The sequence below is a fragment of the Etheostoma cragini genome, chromosome 17, assembly GCF_013103735.1.
Source record: "Etheostoma cragini isolate CJK2018 chromosome 17, CSU_Ecrag_1.0, whole genome shotgun sequence".
NCBI lineage: Eukaryota > Metazoa > Chordata > Actinopteri > Perciformes > Percidae > Etheostoma > Etheostoma cragini.
Window position 1 is genome coordinate 15091450 of NC_048423.1, and position 23158 is coordinate 15114607.

The following is a 23158-nucleotide window of genomic DNA, read 5'->3' on the forward strand; positions in this document are numbered from 1 at the left end:
GAAACAATAGGGGAACATTTCTCATTAAAAGGAATTCAATGAATAAGAAACCACAGGGACTGAAGACCAGCCATGGTCGACGCACAGTGGTTTGGTTTCTGCAGGTGTGTCTTTGATCTAAGTGTCAATGTTTACAGGTTGATGTAATAAAGTAGGTTAAACTGCTTTATTCAAAAGCTGCCATCCTGTAGACCTCAATGATATGGCCGCTCCCAGCCAATCGGTGACAAGCCCGCAAACATCAAAGAGGAGATGAGCCAACCATGTCTGTTCCAAACACCCATCCTGAGACGGAGCTTCTCTTCAGCCTATATATTTGGGGGCGTTTCATGTCGTCCTGTGTCCTGAGATAACTGCCTTTCTTTATGAAGAAGACACAAGAAGAGGAAAGAGTTTTAGTTTTTCAATAAGACCTGTGCTCTGTTCAGCCCTGGAGCTGCTGGACAGGATGGCTGCTGGCGAGTGTCCCGGGAAGGCCAGTCAGAACCGGATGGACCACCTCCTCAGTGCCGTGGACAGTGAGCTGCAGGCCGGCAGCGAGAAGGGCGACCCCACGGAGAAGGAGCTAAAAGTGTCCCTGGATGAGAACGAACTTTGGAAGAAATTTAAGGATCTTACAAATGAAATGATAGTTACAAAGAATGGCAGGTGAGCTTAAATGCAAACAAACAGTATATAATATCAGATCAACTACAGCACTTTTAAATACTAATACAATTATTTTTGTCATTATTTTTTTATTTTATTTTATCAAGGCGCATGTTTCCGGTGCTGAAAGTGAACGTGTCTGGATTGGACCCGAACGCCATGTATTCCTTTTTGCTGGACTTCGTATCTGCGGACAACCACAGGTGGAAATACGTGAACGGGGAGTGGGTTCCCGGTGGCAAACCTGAGCCTCAGACTCCCAGCTGTGTGTACATTCACCCGGACTCTCCAAACTTCGGCGGGCACTGGATGAAAGCGCCCGTCTCCTTTAGTAAAGTCAAACTCACCAATAAACTAAACGGAGGAGGTCAGGTAAGGAGAGGGAATGTTTCATGTTATACTTTCTTTTTCCTTTTCTTCAGATAAAAACAATTCAGTCTCTTCCTAAATTCATGCTTTGATTTCAGAATAAAATACATGTGAAAAAGATCAGGCGTATGAAAAGTGTTAATCTGTTGTTTTTCAGATAATGTTAAATTCCTTACACAAATACGAGCCTCGCATCCATATCGTGCGGGTTGGAGGCCCGAGGAGGATGATCACCAGCCACTCTTTCCCAGAGACTCAGTTCATTGCAGTAACGGCATACCAAAACGAAGAGGTTGGCAATTATGTATTTTTAAGTTTATTTTTATATAAACTAATATTACCTAAATGGACGCAACAATAATGTTCATTGTATGCACGCTAAATCTGTGCGTAATTTACGCACAACATTTACGCACAGTATTTAGTGTATCTTTTATGATGTTTGTTGGTAGAAAACCACAATCTTTAACTATTTTATTGTTATTTATGTTTGGATTTTAGATAACTTCTCTTAAAATAAAGCACAACCCTTTTGCCAAGGCCTTCCTAGATGCCAAGGAGAGGTAAGAATACACATTGTTTTCACAATCCTTGTTTTGATGTCTTTAAGTTTAGTTTAACATAAGGTCATAGATTTATGTCATCAATTATGTCATTTCTTCAGAAGTGATCACAAAGACATAAGAGAAGATGTCAATGAAAGTCAGCAGTCGCCTTACTCTCATTGTAAGTATTGAATTATCTTTTCTGGTTTCATCTCATACTTTGCAAGCTATGGTGCTCATGCCGTATGGTTTCATCGTGTCTCTTCTCATCTGTGTGGCCAGTAGGTGGTTGGTTTATTCCAGGCACAGGCTCTCTCTGCCCTCCTGCCACTCCTCACAGCCAGTTTGGGAGTCCCATCTCCCTCTCGCCGTCCCACGGCTGTGAGCGCTACTCCAGCCTGAGGAACCACCGCTCTGCCCCGTACACCAGTCCGTACGCCCATCGCACCAACTCACCCAGTGAGTGTTCTGTTTCACCCTTTACTGTCACCCATCCAGGAATTACACCACTTCCTCCCTGGCTATTAACAAGAAACTCAAACAAATGTTGCTGAGCACGGAATGTTTTGCATTCCTCTGGCTTTTGTGTGAGTGGAGCCACAGAGCTGTAAATGGTTGGGCTTCAGACGAGGAATGTATGGAGTGAATATTCACACCTTTAACTGTCATATTGATATCAGGGGGACAGGACAGCTTGAATCATACTGAGAAAATAACAGGTTTATTGATAACATCATTTCTGACTAATATACGTAATATCACCTACTAAACCCCGGTGCTCCTGTTTGTGTTGTAGTGGGTTACTCCGATAACTCATCAGCCTGCCTGTCAATGCTATCGAGCCACGATAACTGGTCCAGTCTTCAGATGCCAACACACTCCAGCATGATGCCCATGGCCCACAATTCCACCTCTGGTACCAACTCTAGGTTTGTGTATTTCCTATGTGTTTATTTGTATTGTATTTTAATTCAATAGTATAACTCACAAACACAACAAAGATAATCTGGACAATGAAAATAACAAAATTAAAGAAAATAACTGGGGATGCATTTATTATAAGAGTGCAGAGTTCTGGCATAATTTGGGCAAGCAGTGTCCATCTCTCCTTGAAAATATCTGCATAAACTATATATTTTGCACTGTTCAGCAATAAAATATATATTTCTTTGCAGAACAGTACAAAGTACAAACATATGAGCCAAAAGATTAAATAAAGCTTGGTTGTATATCAGATGTTTGTGGAAAGAAAGAACTACATGAGTACAAGAGTTTTATGAATGTTTTTTAAAGAAATAAATTAACTATTTATCTCAGAGGCTAAAGAGGAGTTCACTGTGGAAAAAATAAATAAAAATAAAAGACTGAGGATGTCCCACTATTTCAAAGTTTCCTCACAAGTTTAAAAGAAATGAATAGGGGATTTTATCATTTCTTTACTCTGCTGTAACCATCTTTACTCACTGATGTAATAATTTTCTTTGTTGCCAAATTCGAAAACCTATTAGATAGAGTATGAATGAACTTATTTTCTGAAATATGTATTTCTTCTTATATTTGTCATTTCAGTTCAGCTTTCCATCTTGTGTTTTTTCATTGCACTTTATTGATTCTGCATAATACATTTCACACTTAAAAAAAAAATCATTTCTTAGATTCTGTTTTTGAACTTTTGCATGTGAAGCCCTTCGACAACATCCTTAGAAGAACTGAGTAAGACGTGTTCTATCCTTGTCTCTGTACAGTCAGTACACCAGCCTGTGGTCTGTGAGTAACCCACCCCTGACTCCCGTGTCCCAGAATGGGGGGTTAAACAACAACCTGAGCTCCCAGTTCCTTCGGGGGTCCAGCAGCCACTACCCCAGCCTGTCTCACTCAGTCGCAGTGCCCTCCTCTGGCTCTCCCATGTACGACAGCAGCACAGCCACAGAAATGCACGACACATCTCAGTACGACATCACTCCACACGGGCGCCTGCCTTCAGCCTGGACTCCTGTTACACCTCCATCCCTCTGATGGAAGTGTGTCTCTGCAAACTTGGAGAGGTATGACCATGAAATTATGTCTGCAAGATTTAGATTTGATGTCAGGGAAAAATCAACCACACAATAAATAAGTTTTATATGTTTACAAATCAGATTTCACAGGCAAAAGACTGTTTTGGGGCGCTTGAATTGATTCTGAAAATAATTTTTCACTTCTCAATTGGTCCTAATAAGAAGCTACAGAGACTTTGAGTTCTTGAAGTAGCCCTTTAAAAATGTGCTATGGTCTCATTAAATCCCAGAGGGTTTTTTTATGTTTTAAAAATGTTATATATGTTTACTTTTGTTTTTGGTTCAGCAAATGTTTTTGTTTAGCATAGCAGGGAATACATCATTTTAATATTTGAGAACCAAAATCCATTTTAACCTGCTTATATTAAGCATAACTCCATGATATTCACAGCAGTAAGCAAATAAAAACAATGTACAGTTTAAAAATGTTAAATGATTTTAAACGTTTATAGTGTAGAGAAAGCAATTGAGGTTTACAATGTGAAAAGATAATGGCGCTTTTTGTAGCACAATGATGCCGTTTGAGATATTATGTTCTGGATTATTTTTTAAATGAAATGAGAAGAGGGATCTAATGTCAATATTCTGCTATGCAGATGATACGAAACTTTCCATATCATTAAAAAAAAGTCGAAGTCTCTCAAATGGCCGTTTTTGAGGCCATCACCATGAAAATAAAAACTTGAATGTGCTTTACTTCCTGTTGCTCATTGCACACTACACTGCTCTTATGTTGTTGTTGAAGTTATCCAAATTCATCTAACTTGGTCACAGTGTCTTTTTCATTTTCTCTACCATTGTGATGCCACACAGCACCATGGGATTTAATTACACTGCTAAATGGGACGCAACCAGATTTCTGGCCCATTTATTTCATCCTCAGATACAGAATCTGGCTACGGACTATCCTCCGGTGGACGTTTTTTAAATTATAATCTACACAAGTGGTTCACAAAGTCAGGTCCAGGGACCTCCTGGGTTGCTTTAGATTAATGGAGGTCCGCAGCAACATAAGGGACAGTTTGATATAAGTGTTTTTGGTTCCTTGGGAGATACAATTGGGTCAGTGGTCTAATTCCAATCTCATTAGCAGTTCTTGGTAAGATTTCCATAATTCCACAGAAATACCAGGGTTTTAAGTCCAAAGTACCATGTTTTGTTGAAAAACAAACCTAAGTTTCTCCAAAACTAAAAATACTAATCCTCAGCTCATCCCCCTTTTTGAGAGTAGTAGAGAAGAAGTATTTTTCACACACGGGTGAGGAATTACATCTGTGTACAGCTAAAGGAGGGGGGGTTGAATGCAAGGGCTGTGGAGACAGTGTGTAGATGTCGGGTTGAGAAACCCCAGAGATCAACACTCATTTTGAGCTCTCTCACTGTTTCCAGTCACATCTCCTTTACGTGTGGGCAGTCAACTCCTGAAAGATATCGGTGAAATTATCCTCTCCTCCGTCAGGGATCTTGTGAGGGTTTTTGAAGTGAGAACATTTACTTAGAAAGGGACCAACTTACCTTATATTCTACTCAGTTTAACCACTTGGTTCTAAAAATCTTTCTAAAGTTAAAAGTTGGATAAAACGTGTTTTTTGCATTTTTTTGCAAAAGTTACACTGTATTTAGGATCTGCTTGTTCCAGTGGTTTAGTCAAATTAAATGACTCTGAATCACATATACACATCCTGTTCATATTTACATCACATTATTGTCGTCCTATTTACAGTACGTCATATCTGCTAAAGGTTTTTGCACCCTTGTAATTTAATTTCATCAAGTTATTAAAATGTATTTTCACATGCAAAAATGTTTTAAAGCCTTCAGTCAAGGATACGTTACATTAATAGTTGTTTTCATTTGCAAAACAATGTGCTATTGATTAAAATTACAGAACAGCACTTTGTTCCATCCCCCCTTTAGTAATTATGTACGGAGCTTTTTAGCACCCTCCTGTCATAGTGCAAGTGTAGACATGCATTTTGGTAATTAGGTGAGAAAATGTATTAAGTCTTGTTAGAACTGGCATGACAGGAAATTTACCTTGGGACATATTACAGGGTGTTTTTCTGTGTTTGACCATTGTTGTTCAACTAAAACCTTTGATAAAAAGACATGCGTGCTAGTAAACTAGGACTACAGTTGAAAATTAACCGTCTGGCTAACACTGCCGCATTTACAGAAATGTGCACTGTCCTTATCAAATAAATACATAATCATCAAATAAATAAATCTTACACATATTTAAAGATTTTTCTAATAAAAAATATTTCTTACACAATGTACTAAAAGCTGGTAACTTATAATAAGCTGTTGTAATCACACTATTTATTGGATCATCGAGTACAAAAGCATAGTGCTGCCACGGCAGAAAAAGAAAAATGTATCAGTATTATTACATGGAAGGTTTGTTGTACTAACTTGTGTTATTACATCATGCAAAGTTACTAGGTTACAACAAGAACATTTTCTTGTTATTGCAATATACTATTTATGACGTTATAACGTTATAATTTACTGTTATAACGTGATGATTTTCAACGTGAAATGTATCTTGTTAGAACATGAAACTCCTGTTTATATAAAGACACAGTGTGGATGGATACATTGCACAATATTATTCATATACTGTACACAATTTGATTAAGTTCTACTTCATGCTTGGGCTAAGACTCATTATTCCTTCTGTACTGCACCATCCATTTCAAAATCCTTCGTGTACAGATACTTATCAGAATATCATCCACCGTCCTTAATAGCTGCAGAATCTCGCCATGTCTCCGCCCAAGCATGAAGTAGAATTCACTCAAATTGTGTATATGAGCCATGTTTCGTAATTTATTCATCTGCACACTGTCTTCATTCAAATAGGAGTTTCATATTCTAACAAGATAAATGATCAAAAAAGGTATCACGTAATAACAATAAATGATCACTCCATAACGTCATAAATATATTGTATATAAGTATATTGTAATAACAAGAAAATGTCCTTGTTATAACTAGATACGTCTGTATGTTGTAATAACATGAAAACCATCTTATTAAAACAAACCTTTCACTTATAACGTGACACTGATACGTTTTTATTCTTCTGCCGTGGCAGCACTGTGCTTCTATAATTGAGTAAACCAGAAACTCACCTCTTCTTTTATTGACACCCGCACTCCATCACTTCAAATCTGGACCTCAACACCTGCAAAATCATTCTAATCATTTTGGCCTCACAAGTTATGCCAAGCTGGCTTTCACACCATCAAAAAATTAGATCATTTTTGTTATTTCTTGCTTTAAGTTTAGTCTACAGTTCCTGTCTCCTTCACTACAACTGCTGATCCTGAACACCCCATAACCCTAATGCTAAGCTAAACCACAATTCGGAAGCGGAATTGTCCCATTATGTCTCATTCGAACGACACATCTGCTACATGATCTGGCAAACTTGTATAGAGCGTTTATAGCCAGTTGAGAGCCGGAAAGCGAATGTAGAAGTGCCGTTCACCCTGTTACAAGTTATTGAACCACTGAAACGATTTTGGAAACATTATTTTAAATTACAAAAAGTAATCTAGTGTAGCCTTAAATGGGGACTGCACACAGCCTGAGACAAATTGCTGCTTTGGAGGCTCAACTCAAGGCCAGATAGTCTCTGAACCATTACATATGACCAGCATTCATCAAACATGTGAATATCCCTCAGTATTTGATATCGGTCAGGGCTCCACCCATCAGCTTTCTGTTTGAAGCACCGTCCTCATGTACTACAGAGATATTTATAGTAAACTGGATGAAATGCACAATATAATTACTTTATGGGCAATGGCAGTATTGTCTCCGCGGACAATACATATTGCCACAGGAAGGCCATCATGCAAGATAAATTCATGTGCCACTCTACAGTGTTTCTGATGGTGGACCTTATATGACCTCAAGTGCTGATGATTAGGTGCTGTATGCTATAGAAGTAAATTATCTAAGTTATTTACAGTTTTTCGGGCTCCAAATTGTTGCAGCACAAAATGATATGAGGTAGTCTTCTCCCTGTTTGTAGACTCTATTGTACTAAGGATGAAGCCCACCAGGATTCTGTCATATTGATATTTAAACAATTTGATGGACAGGTAGGAAGGGCGAAGGGGGTGAGAGGGGAAAGACAGATGATCACACAGTAACTAGATCACATGTTGAATTCAAAGTCAAAGTCAGCGAGCAGGATCTACAGCTGTGAAGCTGTTGTCTGCATCAATATTAACTTAGCATCATTTAGATTAGTGGATGTAATTCATCAGAATATATATAATGTTAGTTTCAAAAAAATCTGTCAGTGTATATGCAATAACTTATTTGCATCCATTTGTGCAACATGAGATTTTATAGTGAAATTTTGACCTTTTGTCTCATATTTTATTTTATTTGCATCTAATTAAACTGCATATAAGTGATTGTTAGTTGAACAGCAGAACACAGTTACTTAAAGAGCCCACATTGTACTCATTTTCAACATCATATTTGTACTTTTTGGGTCTACTAGAATATATTTACTTAGTTTGATGTTCAAAAAACATGTATTGTTTCTCATACTGGCCATTTCTGCAGCTCCTCCACTTGAAACGCTCAGTTTGGGTTCTTGGTCTGCCTTCCTGAAAAAAACAGTCTGCTCTTATTGGTCAGATAGCCACTCTGTTGTGGTTAGTAAACCAAATTCAAACAAGCCACTGGGCGGGCAGTGCGTGCTCAAGCTAGGTTTGATAGCCGTGGTGTTCCCGGCACAAGGTGCGCGTGCCATAAAATTACGTCACCACAGCTGTTGTTTTCAGCGCGAAGGCTCCGCAAGCTGTCAGGGCACGTGGTCTCGCACCTCTGAATCTTTGTAGCTACGTGCCCAATGCGCTGCACTTTCAGTTCAACGTGGTCGGCTGGGAAGAGCAGGTTCACCTCCACAAACATCTGTCTGATTCTTCATGTACAGACCACAGAGAGTCACATATAGTGAGAGCAGATAGGTGGTTGTAAGAGAGACTCCACACTGGGAAAGGAAGAAACACTGAAGAAGAGATTGTTTTGTCAAAACTAAAAAAACGGCTCCATGAGAAGAGTATTCTTACCAGTGTTACCGTCATTTTGATTTGGAGATAAACAACAGTCTTGTTAATGATTAGAGTTGATAATTGCAATGTTTCACAGTCCGTCAGTGTTTATCATGGAGGTGTTTACTACTGTTGCCAGGGAGCTAATTTACAAATCCTACTATGGCCACGCCAAGACCCACCCTTCAATAGCAGCTTGATTGGTTGGGGTTAGGCATTGACCTTGAGTGGTTAAGGTTAGGATAGCCGATTGGACTGGGGAAAGGACCTGTACATGTAGCCATGGACGCCTGGCCAATAGTAATGTGTCAATGCTATTGAAGGGCGGGTTTTGAGGTGGCCATAGTAGGATTTGTAAATTCGCTGGCAGGCAGCCTGCTTTCCATTACTTCCGCTCTCTACTTCTTCTCTACTACTTCTTGCTTATTCCCAGATTATTTAGTTTGTCCTCTGGTGTTTGAGAGAGTACTGCAACCAACGATGCATTGAGCATAAACGTCTACAGAGCCCCGTGCATTGTGTTGCATGTATATGTTATAAATGTTGCTATATGTTGCAGTATATCCAAAGCTTCAGGTAGCACCAATTGGCAGCATATATAGAAAAACTGGGCTGGCATTCTCAATTAATGACATCACTAATTGAGTCATTTTAAACAGGAATGTGGAAGAGGCATTTTTAGGCAGTTGAGAAAAAGTGCTGTTTCTGGGAGAGAAAGCTCCATTTGGACTGAAATGTGTTTTTTTTTTATTCTTCATACATCTATTACATATACAAACAACTAACACAAAAAGATGAGAAAAAGAAAAATAGGGGCTCTTGAAAGAAAAAGCTCAACAACATTAATATGTTTTTATGCAGAGCATATGGTATTTAAATAGAGTGGCACAAAATGAGCAGTTGAACTAATAAAGTGTAAAGAAAGCCGTTATTTCAAGAGCTCATTCAGCCCAGAAGACCAAGGTCAGCGTATAAGGTCATCATGAAATCCTCCCCCCTGCACAAGCAGCAACCACCGACTGACCGGAAGGACACTAAATCGAATACACAACTGACTGCTTCACTGAGACCTCTGAACATCTTACCGTCAACCCACTGGATGAAATGTTCTCTGTCTGGACGGTTAATGTGTCAACATGTGCACAGACTTTTGTGTGTGTCCAATCGCTGATCGTTTGTGTACAGACATATTTATATAGACGTATTAATACGGTGTCAAATAAAACCAGCATATACAAGATACTACCAAAAATCTTTCCTAATATTTGTGCAGATTAATGTCCATCAACACTATTTGTCTTGGTGTTTTATAAATAAATGCACAGTTTCTTTTAAGGTGTACATTATGTGCTGTATTGCAAATGTAAGATAGCATCATCGTATTGTAAAAGGATCATAATAGGATTATAAGGAATAATGTTTAAAGCAAGAAATGATGATGGGACATGTATCAAAAAAATGTAAAAAGCCATGAAGGCAGGGCATTTCTCTAAGCCTAATAATCCCATTATGATCCCAATGAAAAAAAAGCCCTCTGTCAAAGCAGGGAGCATTGACGCAAGCATGTCTTGACGTCAGTAGCTGCAGTGAATGAGGGATGGGAGGGGGGAGAGCCAGAGAGAGAGAGAGAGAGAAAAAGTGAAAGAGAGAGACGTGTTTGCTTTTAGAAAATACCACAAAATACCAGCGTCATAGGCATGAATGCAACTGTAGGTCTTGCAAGAAACCCGCCGCGGATGTGCGCATACAGACGCACAAAAATACTTTTTTATTTTTATTATTTCAAAACTATTTGCAGTGACATCCAAGGGACACCATTTAGAGAAACAGTATAGGTGCTGCACTGGAAATCTATACCAGATGTAGTAAATGAAATATAATCCCCTGACCCGGGAGTGTTCATCAATAAATAAACATATGAGAGGCAAGGCAATTATATTTGTGTAGCACTTTTCAGCAGCAGTGCAATTCAAAGTGCTTCACATAAAACATCAAACACACTATTCTTAAAAAAACTTGTATAAAAAAGTGTACACAAAATTAAGAACAAAAACAGATTGAATACCAGAATAAACGGCTAAAAATTCACAGTGCAGTGCAAGTAAGAGAGAAAAGAGAATGTAGAGAGGAGGAGGTGGAGATGGCTGTTGCTCAACTGGTGTCAGGTACCCATCTGTGACTCTCCTGAAAGGAAAATTAATGTGTGAAAGTAGAAGTCAGTGAAAACCTCAGGTCTGTGTAGTTGTATCCAAGTGGATATCTCTTTCTTGAACGCACGCACAGTCCTTGCGTTAGTGATAGAGAACCGCAGATTTTATGTTTAGTTTTTTTTTTTTATTCTCCGGTATTCAGGGCTGAGTCGACAGGAGGGGAAAACTATCATCAAGCAATTTGTAAAAGCCAGGCTGGTGGCGTCATTGCCACCCTAGTAGCATGTGCGCAACACCACGATTTTCTTGCTGCCTTTATTAACAGCTTATTCTCGAGTTGCTCTGTGGCCCCATCATACTGATGTGAAAGCACCCGTTCGCCCAACACTGGTGATCATAACACTATGCAGGTTAGCTCGATTTATGTTACTCTGGCACATGGATTACAAGGTTTTGCGCAAGAAGCGTCACAGACAGATGTGTTTTCTACTCGTCGCTGGACTACTGTTGTAAAAGAGAAGGTATCGTACCGTGCGCTCCAAACACGTCACTTCTGTAGAACAGTGTCTCCAATTTTTTGCCTGGGAGGAATCCTCTCCTCCTTCACAGATGTTGCCGGAGATCATATTCAATCCGCAATTTAGTGCGCAGCTCAAGTGTTGCCAATTGGACACGCGCTTTGGCATACTTTAACGGGCAGACCACATCCGGATAATCTCAGTTTACATTGGCCTGTATACTCTTCAAGATACCCGAGAGTTCCCGTTGTAACGGCTGTGCGTCATCCATGCCTGATTAGACTTGTCTGACGTCGTCGAGCACCATTCAAGTAATGCATGCACCTCATACAACGTTGAAAACCTTAATTGATGTGAAAAAAACTGAAACATCCAGAGTGACGAAAACATCTACCTTAAGACGCGGATCAACAAGTTACCTCCAACTTCCATCTAAACGGGGTTCAATCATAATCAGAGACGCACGTGATCGACAAATCACTTCATCTGCAAATATTTCTCATCTGTCAAGAGAAATACGCTGGTCCGTGGAGACAAATCTTGTCCGGTTACGGCGGGAAACAGGAGCTGACCGGCTCCATGCCTCGCTGCGTCTGTCGGTGCTCGGCTGGCCACCACATGGTAACTTTGCGCACACAGGACGCTGGAAAGAGGACATAGAGAAGGGATCTGAATGAATGGGACTGAGATTTATTCACATTTCTCTTCTCGCCTCCCTCAGACTGTTGCATGTGTTGTATATCCTGCCGGTTGAAGGCATCTCACGTTATCAGCAGAACTCGAGTCAGCGGTGGATAGATCCATAAGTCGAATAGGGAGCAGCAAATGTCGAAGAAACGGAAAAGTCCCGACGACCAGGACTTTGAGGGATCTCCGCCTGCAGGATGCAGCGACCAAGGTAGGAGTCATGATCTCAAATGACAGTGGGAAAGTTGAACTGTTGCTGCCAAAGTGCATGCATGTGATAGGCTATCCTCAGGGACTGTTGGACTGTTGATGTTTCTGCCGAGCAATTTCTGAGTAGAAACCACAGATTGAGAAACCTCACTGGGTGAGAGGACTCAAACCAGGACTTAGTTGTAGCCTACCCTCGGGATGCCTCATGCAATGTCTGACCCCTAAATACTTTTACCCCTATAGAAAACTATACTGTTGCTGATTACTTTTTATAATCTCTCATCAATCCTCAGTGGAGTCACATTTGTGTGACATCAAGTTTGGTGGCAGAATAGATAATCAGCTACAGAAGGACATACAGTATATGACGTACAGTATGTGTGGCATCAGAGTTGGAGAGGCTGGGTGAACTCAGCTCGGCTTGGAGTATAGCTGTCATCACCCACACAAAGAAGGATTCAGAAACTTGATTATATGCATATAAAGTATAATGGTGGTGCACCTAGATTACCATCTCCAGTCCAGTTGTTACATCTGTTGAAGTGGAGGTGATATATGAACATGCATTGTGTGAGTTCAGAGGTTCAATGAAGGCTGGATCTACCATCATGGTGTATCCCGGCATGCGAATGGGCCTTTCATGTGCACAGAAAAAATAAAAATTATCTGTGGATACAAATAGCAACCCAGCTGCACAGAACAACCACAATGTGAACATTTCCATTGGGGTATTCAACAATATTAAATACCACCTTTTCTTTATATAAAAGAATAGCCATGGTTGGCAATTATTAATTACATTATTAATATTCACATTATTCCTTTAGTGTAATAAATGTATGCCAAATAAACAACTTTGAATATTCTAATGTGGAACAATATTAATAAATAGCTACTCCAAGTAGCCCACAGTCATGGATGGATTATGTGACAATGGCCATAGACGTGTAAAATAACCCACACCAGATTGAAAGAGACTCAAAACCGTTTTGTGTCTCTTTCAATCTGGTGTGGGTGTTAAAAGTCACCTCATGCAGAGGCTGTAGTCCAGGGGCTTTTGGCCTGTTCAGTAATCCATCCATGGTACTAACAAGCATACTGCCTATCACCTTCTGAATCCTCTGGCGCCGCCACGGATTGGCTCTCATTGATTGATGCAGATCCTGTATTGAGAAGAAGAGGGGTTATTTTACACTGCTGCTTACTTACTTACTTACTTACTTCCTGCCCTCTGCATCGGGTAAACAACAGACACAAGACGAGGCCACTACTCACACCAACTGTAACAAATTGTTGTTGCAGGTCAGGTCACTGGATATGGAAGTCTTAATCAAGTCATAGGAATGATCACAGTGACTTAGTATAAAATATAAATGTGGGCAAAAAGCCAGTCTAAACAAAAAGCAGTCCTGTTTCTAGGAATGCAATGCTTTACTTTTCTCAAAGGGCATGTGATCCTATTAGTTGAAAACACTGGTTCAGCTTATGTTTTAGTTCAAGCAGTCCCCCCTTTTTCAAGAAGCAGCCTTTTGAAATACGTTGATCGACAGCTTGGCTGCCATTATGCTGGAAAACACATATTATGAGTTGTAAGTTTAAGGCCAAGAACCTTGAAGCAGAGGCTTGCATGAGGACTAGACGTGTGGGGTGTTTCCTACGCATCACATTATTCAATTGCAAAGCTGTATTTGACATGTTTAGATTTGGAAAATACTTATCCTTAATGATGCATGAATACATAATTTTATGTCTGTTTGTCTTTTACTTTTTGTATCTTTTTAAAGACTAGATCACAGTCATCTTACCTCTGAAACTTACCGAATTACTCTTGTTTTGTGTAACAAATTTTGCCCCCCCCCCCATAGAGACTCATAGTTGCAGTTCAGGATTCACTGTAAACATCACGACTTCCTCAGGCCTGCAGACTTGTTTGTTTGCGCTGAAGACGTGACCTGTTTGCATCACAGTATTTGGTTCTGTATCTTTGTGGGTCCATGCCCAAATGAGAGTTTCCCTTGGCAAACGCAGAAGAAGAGCTGGGCGCTTCCTTCCGCGACTGTGCCTGGCATCTGTGACTACTTAGGGGGTACACACCCACTGAACCCCTCCCACCCAAGATTTTACATGCTTTGATGCAGGATGGCAAGACTAATATTGTACAGCACACGGTCAAAGCAATAGTAAATTTTAAACCTATAGAACACTAGGCTTTTCATACACACTAATGAGTGATTTATGAAGGAACTAGAAAATATACTGTAACCTAAAATATCAGGCAGTAGTGCATAATATATTAAAATGCATCATGAACAGAATCTGAAAACTAGCAGCATTAACTATGGTGCTGCTACTGTCGCTGCTTCATTCACTGTCTCCTAAGAGGGTTCCAGCTTGTATTTTCTCATGGCGATCGTTTTTTGTTCCCTCAGATATCCCCAGTGAGGCCTTGAGGGGAGGTGTGGAAAAAGGAGCATTGAGATTCCTATCAGGACCACAAGGTGTTTTTTGTCTTGCCTCTGTGTGCAGCCTCGACCTCGATTACAGGGCCACTCATAGGCGGCGCCAGGGAGGGGCTTGGGGTAGCTCTAGCTACCCATAGGATTCCCATGGCACCCCAAGAAATTGCTGAGGTGTAAAAAAAATATATTTTCATTAATGTGTTAATTTATATTTAAAAAACAAATAAATACATTAATAAAACAACACGATTATTTCCGGAACAAAAACATGGAGCAATCACAGGTGAGGCTATTCGGCCAATGGGTGCAGCGAACTTTAAACTTTTGACCTTACTTCCGCAGTAATATATTTACACAGAAGAAGAGTGCAATATTTGGAGCCATTAGAATTAGTGAAGTGAGTTAACCTTCGTAATGGGTCGTTATTGACTACCTAAACGTCAACGTGTGTAGACTTTATCAAAAAACGTGTAAATAAGACTGAGAAATATGGTGAACCTGTCAGCAACCGGGACGAAGAAAAGAGATCGGGGGACGATGACCTGACCGCGGCCGTGATTGCTGCTGAGGATGCCTAACGTTACACTGCTGGGAATGACATTAGACCAGGGGATCCCACAGTGGGTGGGGGTCCATCCAACACGGGTGCATGCAAGATCTTCACTCTTATCTGTCTCTCTTAGCAGAACATTACAGTGAAAATGGGTTTTCCAGAACTGAATAAATCGATCACCGAATCCAAAGGTATACAGCACACAAGATTATTATTATAACAATTACTATAACCCTTTCAGGGTTATATAATATAACCCTGAAAACGTGTTTAAAACAGGTTCAGCGGTTTATTTAGATAAATTAAATCACTACAGATACAAAAACATTCCATTATTGTTACCATTTGTGCAAGAGTGAATACTGTGTGAGGATGCATGTGTGTATGTTTTTGTATGTGTGTTTATGTGTGTAGTTGGCTGTGTGTGTGTGTGTGTAATTATTTGGCGTGCTGCATTACTTTTCTGAAAATATATGCTACTGTATGAAAGCTGTAGCACTGATTGTGTAAACCCGGTTTGTTGGCTGGTATTTGAAATATGTTCGGTGGGCTAATCAGAGTTTCATGGTGCTGTTGTATCGGCAACTTTAGTGCATGAAAAACATAAATCTCTCTCTCTCTCACTCTCATTCGCTCGCTTAGTAAACTGCTGCGGTGTGGGTGTAGGCTAAGTGTGTCAAAGAAAACCCTAAATTTCAGAGCACTATGTATAATATATAAATATTGCATCTTTGCAAGATTTTTTACATCATTTGATGTGGTATACATATGCACATTATTCATACTATAGAGTAGTAGTCTTCATAACAGGCAAAACTCGGGTTTCAACAAAACAAACCAAAAGGGCATAAAACAGCTCAAGAATAGCCCTAAAAATGACTGAAATATTTATCAATATAACACTTAACCTCCCGCTATTTTAATGGGTTAATAAAACCAGCGGGATATTAAAGAAGGGAGTTTATATAGCAGTAACAATTGGACTATGTCATCCTTGCTGCATCAGACCATTTAGCAAATAGTCCTACTGGATCACTGATGGTGCTTTCACCTCATTGACAGTACATCAAGAATAACATTACAAAATGGCCTCTGCTCACATGAACAAAAAGGCCCTGTTCCAATGAGACAGAAGACCAGCTCGGTCAAGGCTAGATAGAGTTTCTCTTTCAGTTTGAATTCAGACTGTTGAGAGAAAAGTTCCAGATCTTGTGGATTGGTTTGTCCTCATAGATTAAAACTGAGGAGCGGCTTAGCGTCGTACACCGCCATGGCTGTCCAACGGTGCACCATGTGTGTCTCTTTAGCTTGGCTCTATGCCCACGATGCTCAAAGACTGTGGAAGTGCAGCAGGGCTGCTGTGACGCCACAGAGCATTTAGTATACAGTATAAGCCGCAAGCAACCTCACACACAATCAAACACTCACATATCCTTTTAAATACTTTTATCCATGTTCTTTTCCGGAGACGAAGTTGAACAGCAGGTCACAGCTTCAGTCTACATGAGGGCCGCAGATGCAGACTGTTTGGACTGAGCTTGTACAAGGACACCACTTAGTGGTCGTAACATGTTCTACAGGCCACAACAGTGCAAACAAAGATTTATAGTTTATAAGGATGTCATCTAAATTTCTTTATTTTATCATATTTGTCACATTTTTTAACAAATGTTGGACTTTGCCTTCTCTGTTATTTGACAATAGTTATTAGATGTCTCCATCAAATATCAAATATCCACATGTACTTTCATTTAGAACGCAGCTTTTCTTACAATGGGTGATCTCTCGTTTTTAGTTTGGAATTGTGGCGGACTGATTGCTCCTCATAAACAAGCCAGTGCTTTGGCATTACTAAAAAAGAGAAATGTTGACATTGCATTATTACAGGAGACTCATTTACTGCAGGTGGACGCCGGCCCTTTAGCCAGTAAATTTTATCACACAATTGCATCCTAGTCAGCGAGCTCAACAACAAAAGGCCTGGCCATTGTTGTCAAATGGACTCTGCCACTTAAACTGTTGTCCTCTTGGTCAGATGATACAGGCAGGATTGTGATCTCCAGAATTTTTTTTGTCAGTTTACGTGTTAACAGACTGTTCTTTCATTGTTGGTGCAGATTTTAATGCTGTGTGGGACCCAAATATTGATCGGTCGAACGCAAAGGCCACTAGGGACCAGGATCAGGCTACAAATGCTCTGAAATCATGGGCCAGCAGCTTGGGGCTTATAGATATTTGGCATACAGTTAATCCCACCTCTAGGGACTATTCCTTTTTTTCAGGTAGACATAAATCCTTTTCCAGGATAAATTATCTTTTTGCATCCCTACAATTATTATAATTTAATTGACAAATCGCTGTTACTTCCACAATTGGCCAATTGTCAGTAAGACCCCAATGTCACTTCTCTCTCTTGACAGACTTGAGTGGCCATTTGTATGGTCAGTCTTAGAGGTGAAGGGCTTTGGTAAAATTTTCATTGGCTTTATATTCTAATCCCTCAGCCCAAGTCTTAACCGGACCCACCTCCTCCTCTTTATTTCCACTTTTCTAGGTCCTCACGCCAAGGTTGCCACTTGAGTCCTGCTTTATTTGTTTTCATCTGGAAAGGCAAGGGGCAGCAACTCAAGATGTCTACTAGGAAAGAGGACGGTGGCCTCTCAGTTCCCAACTTCAAACACTATTTGTGGTCCTTCGTATTGAGGCCCCTCCTCACCTGGTTTAATCCAGACACATCTTTTGCTTGCGTACCTTAGAAGATGCCATGACAGAGCCTTGGTCACTTCATGACGTTCTTTTTTTCCAGTGTTTCTAACAAACAGTGCCAACTACGCTTTGGCCCCATTATCTCACATCTTATCAAGACTTGGAGATTAGCTGAAACAATCTGCCGTGTAGCTTGTAACTGGTACACTTTTCTCCTATATTCAATAACACAGCACTCCTGATTGGAGGGAGGCCGATAACAGCCCCACAATGGGAATAAAGGGGAGTTTGATGTCTAAAAGACATTTTTTAGCAAGGTTGGCTTGTTACATTCTCTGACTTGCAGAACACATTTAATCCACCACGTTCCTCCGTTTTCTTTTACCTGCAGTTAAGGTCGGCACTCAAGGCACATTGTGTCCCTGAGAAGAAGCCTTTGCCCTTTCACCCTGTTTGAAAGTTAATTTCTGCGCAGCCTTAAAAGTGTGGTATGTTGTCTAGGCTTTTTCGGTTCCTATTGAGGTCTGGTTGCTCTGCCCTTCCGTTTTGCCCAGGACTGAGTACCAATCCAGACCATCAGCAGATTCACTACAATTTCATTCATAGGACATATGAAAATAATTAACAGCCCTTCATGCACTTTCCAATTTAAGCACAAGGCACATATCTAGACATGCTCTGGGAGGGTGCTCCTGTTGGTCAGTTCTGGAACAGTAAAGGAACCAAAATCTCCGCCTTGTTTAATGTTACTGTGCCTGTTACTGTTAAGGTCTTTATTCCGAATTACCTGTCAGCCTTTCAGCTCTTTGGGACTAGGAAACTTGCTGTGTTTGCTGGACTTACAGCTGCAAAGACGATGATTGCCACCCGATGGAAAACACCACACAATGTCTATCTGCACATTACCTACCTGGATGTGGTCTATTTGGAACCGTCCACGGTGCCCCAGGGAAGACCCTGGACAAGTGGTGGTGCATCGCTGACTCTGTGAGGTCCGGGCTGTAGCACAAAGGCACAGCCCGGACCTCTAACATGATCAGGTGTTTGGTCCCTTGTCTTGTGCCTGTCTGTCTCTGTGTGTATGTCTGTTTCTGCGTGTTATGTTTTGTCTCCCTCCCGTCTTTTCTCTGTTTAAGTTTTTGAAAAAATTCAATACAAGTACCAAATACAATACAATACAAATGAGTATTTTAATGTATTTATTTTTTATTGTATTTTTTTGGGGCCCTGTGACGCGTTTCTCGTCTCAGTGTATTGTTTCTAATTGTTTGTTGTCATTTATTTCTTAAATATGTAAAACAAACTTGTCTCCATCGTGTCCTCAAACAGACAGACACTAGGTGGGGCTAAAGTATAAAGATAAAATGCAGTAAGCGTTGTCAGAGACATTCTCTATGGAGCAGACAACCAGTTATTCTTAATAAACATATTTCTTTTTTTGTATGTTTTGCAGACTTAATAATGACTACTGAAAGGTTCCACAATATTATATATTTATTTTATTAAAAGAGATGTTAACATCACAGTTTTTTGTAAAATAGCAGAAGGCAAAAAAATCCTTCATCAAAATTGTTTCAGTGAAATCATTGTTGTTACATTACACTGAGGTTACTGGTTTTCTTTTGACTGCAGTGCTGAACAAGGTCTTTTCGTTACAAGTTTGGATAGAACAATTGGATTATAAAATACACTAAATCAGAAAAAAAGTTGTAGTCTTAAATTGACCTGTGAGTAAGGGATAGACAAGGTTAGAGTGCGTGCGTAAGTGTGTTTAGTTTATGAATGGATTGTGTCCATGTGTTATCAGTAAACAGGCAGACCTTACGTCTGGCTGCTCCGTCGTCTTGGCCTGTTGTGATGTCTGCTGTGTGGAGAGATTGATAGGCCTGTACGTCAGCACCCTATATTTCTCACCTGTGATTCACACTGATTTTGTTTGGCTTCCAATGAGCGCTGCAGGCAGCCAGTTACCACTCGTCTCCTCAGCCACTCCCCAACTTATTTGAGCCTAATATGGAGCTCTCTCTCTCTCTTTCTAAATCATTTATTTTCTGAGGCACAACATTGATTTATATCAACTCATACAAATTAATAATGAAGTCAGATACATTTTATACATTTTATTGAGTCGGTTTTATCCTTGCATCAAACAGTGTCATCTTCCTCTATGGAGCTTTTGACAACACTGAATAGAAAAGAAAAAAATAAATGATTAAAAAATACAATTTAAGCATTTGATCCTTATTTTTACATGATAAACATTTTGAATAGCAATGCAATTTGGGAGTAATAATCCTCCTTCTCCCTGTGACATAAAAAGCACATCAGGCAGGTTATGGTAAAACCAAACAAAGTAAGGACAAAGCAAATGTGAACTTTTTTTAAATATTTTTTTATTTTGTAAATGTGAGCTTTGTTGTTGTGTTAAAGGTAATTTCCTCTTGGTGTGTCCATGTATAATGCTTGTGCAATGAGCGGAGTCAAACAGTCAGTCATCAGCACCTCACTGAATACACACCACACACCAGCGTCACAAGAAATACACATTGACAGGCTGTGTGACATCTCTCATCTGTAAGTAATGATCCGACTGTGTGTTTGGTGGTTAAAAGGCTTACAGATGACCAGGACGCTGTTGGCTTCTCGGCACAGAGATCAGCACACATGTGTTAGGTAGAGTGTGGTATCATGTAGCACAAAGGGAGGATGTTTGCCCTGCAGAGTGATGCTTTGATGCAGCACTGGAAGAAGTATTCTGATATTTTACTCAAGTAAAAGTAGTAATTCCACAGTTACAAGTACAATTCTTGCATTTAAAATCTTAATTATGAAAAAGTACATAAGTAATAACATAAAGGGATGCTTAAAGTACCAAAAGTAAAAATGCCTCATCTCAGTAAATAATTTATATTACTCATTTATAATTAGTGATGAATATGTTAGTGTCACTAATGTTGCAGCAAAGGGTAGGGTAATTGAAATGTTAGTGATTGGTGCAGGAGTTTCATTTATAACAATATATTATAATGTTTTAATTAATATTGTATATATATTTTATTTACGTTAATATTTTGTATTAACAATCTGGATATGCAAAGTAACAAGTAACTAAAGCTGTCAACTAAAAGTAATGGAGTGAAAAGTATAATATTTTTTGAAGTATAAAGTAGCATACATGTAAAATGGAAATTACCAGGTAAAGCACAAGTACCTCAAAATGGCACTTAAGTATAGTACTAGAGTAAATGTATTCATTCCCACTCTACAACTATAGGATGTGACACCGCTGAGCTATAGTTGCTGCTCTCATTGTTATAACTGTGTCAGAGACCAAGAAAACTACATCTGAATCATGTTTTAGCGCATATATTGTCAATAATCATCACACCGGCAGACCTGCGGTGAAAAGCAAATCCCTGGTAAAAAAAGAAATGGCATAAGCTAAAACAACACAGTGTACACATTCTAATTTAAGTTTAGTTTTAGGACAACATTTGTATCTGTCTGTGTGTTTAACATGTGAGTGCTCAACACATTGGCACACGTGGCTGCTCTCATGTGCACATCTGAGAAGACACATCTGACCTCCTGTTTTGCATGCAGCAGTTTTACAAGATTGCACAGTGAAGCGTTTCACATGGCGCAGTGACGTCAGCAAATGCACACTGTTTGTTTTGATTTTACTTTACCCTCCACGGACCCCTGGACCACATGCTCATCATAGTCATCGCTAGAATTACGGCTGTGATAATCTAGGTCAGAAAACACTGCCCGCTAATCTAAATAACCTGGATTTGCATATGTGAGTCATGAATGAATGCATATTTGTATGTGTGTAAATACTATGTGTGTGTCAGAGAATTCTTTTTTAAATATATGTTTTTATGAATTTATTTCTGAATTAAAGAAATAATGTTTGTTGGATCAACACTGCACTTTTAAAAAAATGATTATTTAAAAAGAAAACCTATATATAATTTACAAATGAATCCTGAAGTACAAGGAGCCAATCCTCAGAAATACTACTTAATGCTATAATAATAATAATATTAATAAAAATAATGATAATAATAACAATAATAATGATAATAATAATATACAGTAGCATAAATAGAGTTTATAATATAATTCTTGGCCGGTTTCTTTATTAGCAATGCATCCTTTGATACTGACGCAAGAGAGCCATTTGGTTCCTCTGTATTTACTTTAATATCAGCAGTTGCACCAGCTGTATGTTGCATTTACTTAAATAAATAAACATTATGATGATTGATGGTTGACAGTTTGGTGTTAAAAATAAGGTGTAAAGAATAAGGTATGGCAAATCTGTTGCTTTGTGAGAAAATGGAAAAGCAGCACTGTATGTGTCTTCCAGAAATGTAGATATGGTTGAGGAAATAAAAGATACTTCTGTTGGGGCACTAATTTAAATATAATTGAATGGTGCCGTATATGTGTATAATGCACATAAATTACATATAACCTTGCATGCGTGTGTGTGCATTCATGTGTGTGATAAACGTTCAGGCAGGCATAATTTGTGCCAGCGCTGTGACGTATAGAGGACATGAGGCTCAGGCGGGTGCTATGAGTGGCAGTAACAGCATCTCCTGCTCGAGCATGCCACATCTCTGACTTCATTGGCTCCAGCTCTGACGCAGATACAAGCACCACTCCCCTACCTCCCCCTGCACACTTCTTTCATCACGTTTTTTTTCACCCATTTAAATGTTGTTTTTTTTCTTCTTCTTTTTGATTCATGTGCTTTCTGCAGTTCCTTCCACTTCGGCGCTCCACATCACGTATCTGCACCACCTGTCCGTTCTACACTCTCATGAACGGGCTTTCTCTGTTTTTTGCGTTAATGTAAACCCTATCAGCGTTTTTAAAACCAAAACAAATTTGTTAGGATGTGGCACATGAGCAGAAGACAGCCTCCACTGTTTTAATCAACTGCTGCATTTAAATTGTTAAAATGTGCAATGAAATATTGTGGAGCATTACATTTTCTTCACCAACTGCACAGTGTAGTTTTGTTAAGCACCATCAGGTAATTTATAAATGCCTTTTTGCATTGGGCCAGAAATATATGTCTCATTTACAGTTTTTGTGTTGACAACTTAACTACCACAATAATTGAAATTTAAATAACTCAAACAAGTAATCCATTCTAAA

The 23158-nt window shown here is 39.5% G+C and overlaps 2 protein-coding genes and 1 long non-coding RNA gene across 8 annotated transcripts in view; 2 read left to right on the top strand and 1 right to left on the bottom strand.

Annotated features, from left to right (window-relative positions):
- The first annotated feature begins 187 nt into the window (after positions 1–187).
- Positions 188–4241, top strand: tbxtb (T-box transcription factor Tb). 2 transcript variants are annotated; one of them, XM_034897519.1, is made up of 8 exons: positions 188–648; positions 756–1020; positions 1175–1309; positions 1519–1580; positions 1682–1743; positions 1848–2021; positions 2359–2491; positions 3308–4241. In XM_034897519.1, exons 1-8 carry the CDS (start codon positions 449–451, stop codon positions 3576–3578), a joined length of 1302 nt encoding a protein of 433 aa, XP_034753410.1. In that variant the 5' UTR covers positions 188–448; the 3' UTR covers positions 3579–4241. The 2 variants fall into 2 exon arrangements, with proteins under 2 accessions (XP_034753410.1, XP_034753408.1); XM_034897517.1 differs by having other exon boundaries at positions 449–648; positions 1845–2021.
- A 1807-nt stretch (positions 4242–6048) lies between these two features.
- On the bottom strand, positions 6049–21233 carry LOC117960039. Its single transcript, XR_004660054.1, has 3 exons — positions 21177–21233; positions 19315–19319; positions 6049–6060 (listed from the first exon to the last, which is right to left on the bottom strand). It is a non-coding gene; the product is annotated as an uncharacterized LOC117960039 (long non-coding RNA).
- pde10a (phosphodiesterase 10A) overlaps positions 11133–23158 on the top strand; it is a 62932-nt gene continuing 50906 nt past the window's right edge. The window contains exons 1-2 of one of the 5 annotated variants that reach the window (XM_034897476.1): positions 11135–11989; positions 12090–12266. In XM_034897476.1, coding sequence (XP_034753367.1) covers positions 12194–12266 — 73 coding nt within the window. In that variant the 5' untranslated portion in view covers positions 11135–11989; positions 12090–12193. Of the gene's footprint in view, positions 12267–23158 lie in introns of all 5 variants that reach the window. The other 4 variants (XM_034897477.1, XM_034897475.1, XM_034897481.1 and 1 more) reach the window with 4 other exon arrangements.

What these genes read in the sequence shown, in the direction of transcription:
- tbxtb (XM_034897517.1), top strand. Translation starts at nt 449, where the DNA reads ATGGCTGCTGGCGAGTGTCCCGGGAAGGCCAGTCAGAACCGGATGGAC. An exon ending in CGGCATACCAAAACGAAGAG is followed by an intron (nt 1,310 to 1,518) that starts GTTGGCAATTAT and finishes TTTGGATTTTAG; the next exon opens with ATAACTTCTCTTAAAATAAA. An exon ending in ACCTCTGGTACCAACTCTAG is followed by an intron (nt 2,492 to 3,307) that starts GTTTGTGTATTT and finishes GTCTCTGTACAG; the next exon opens with TCAGTACACCAGCCTGTGGT.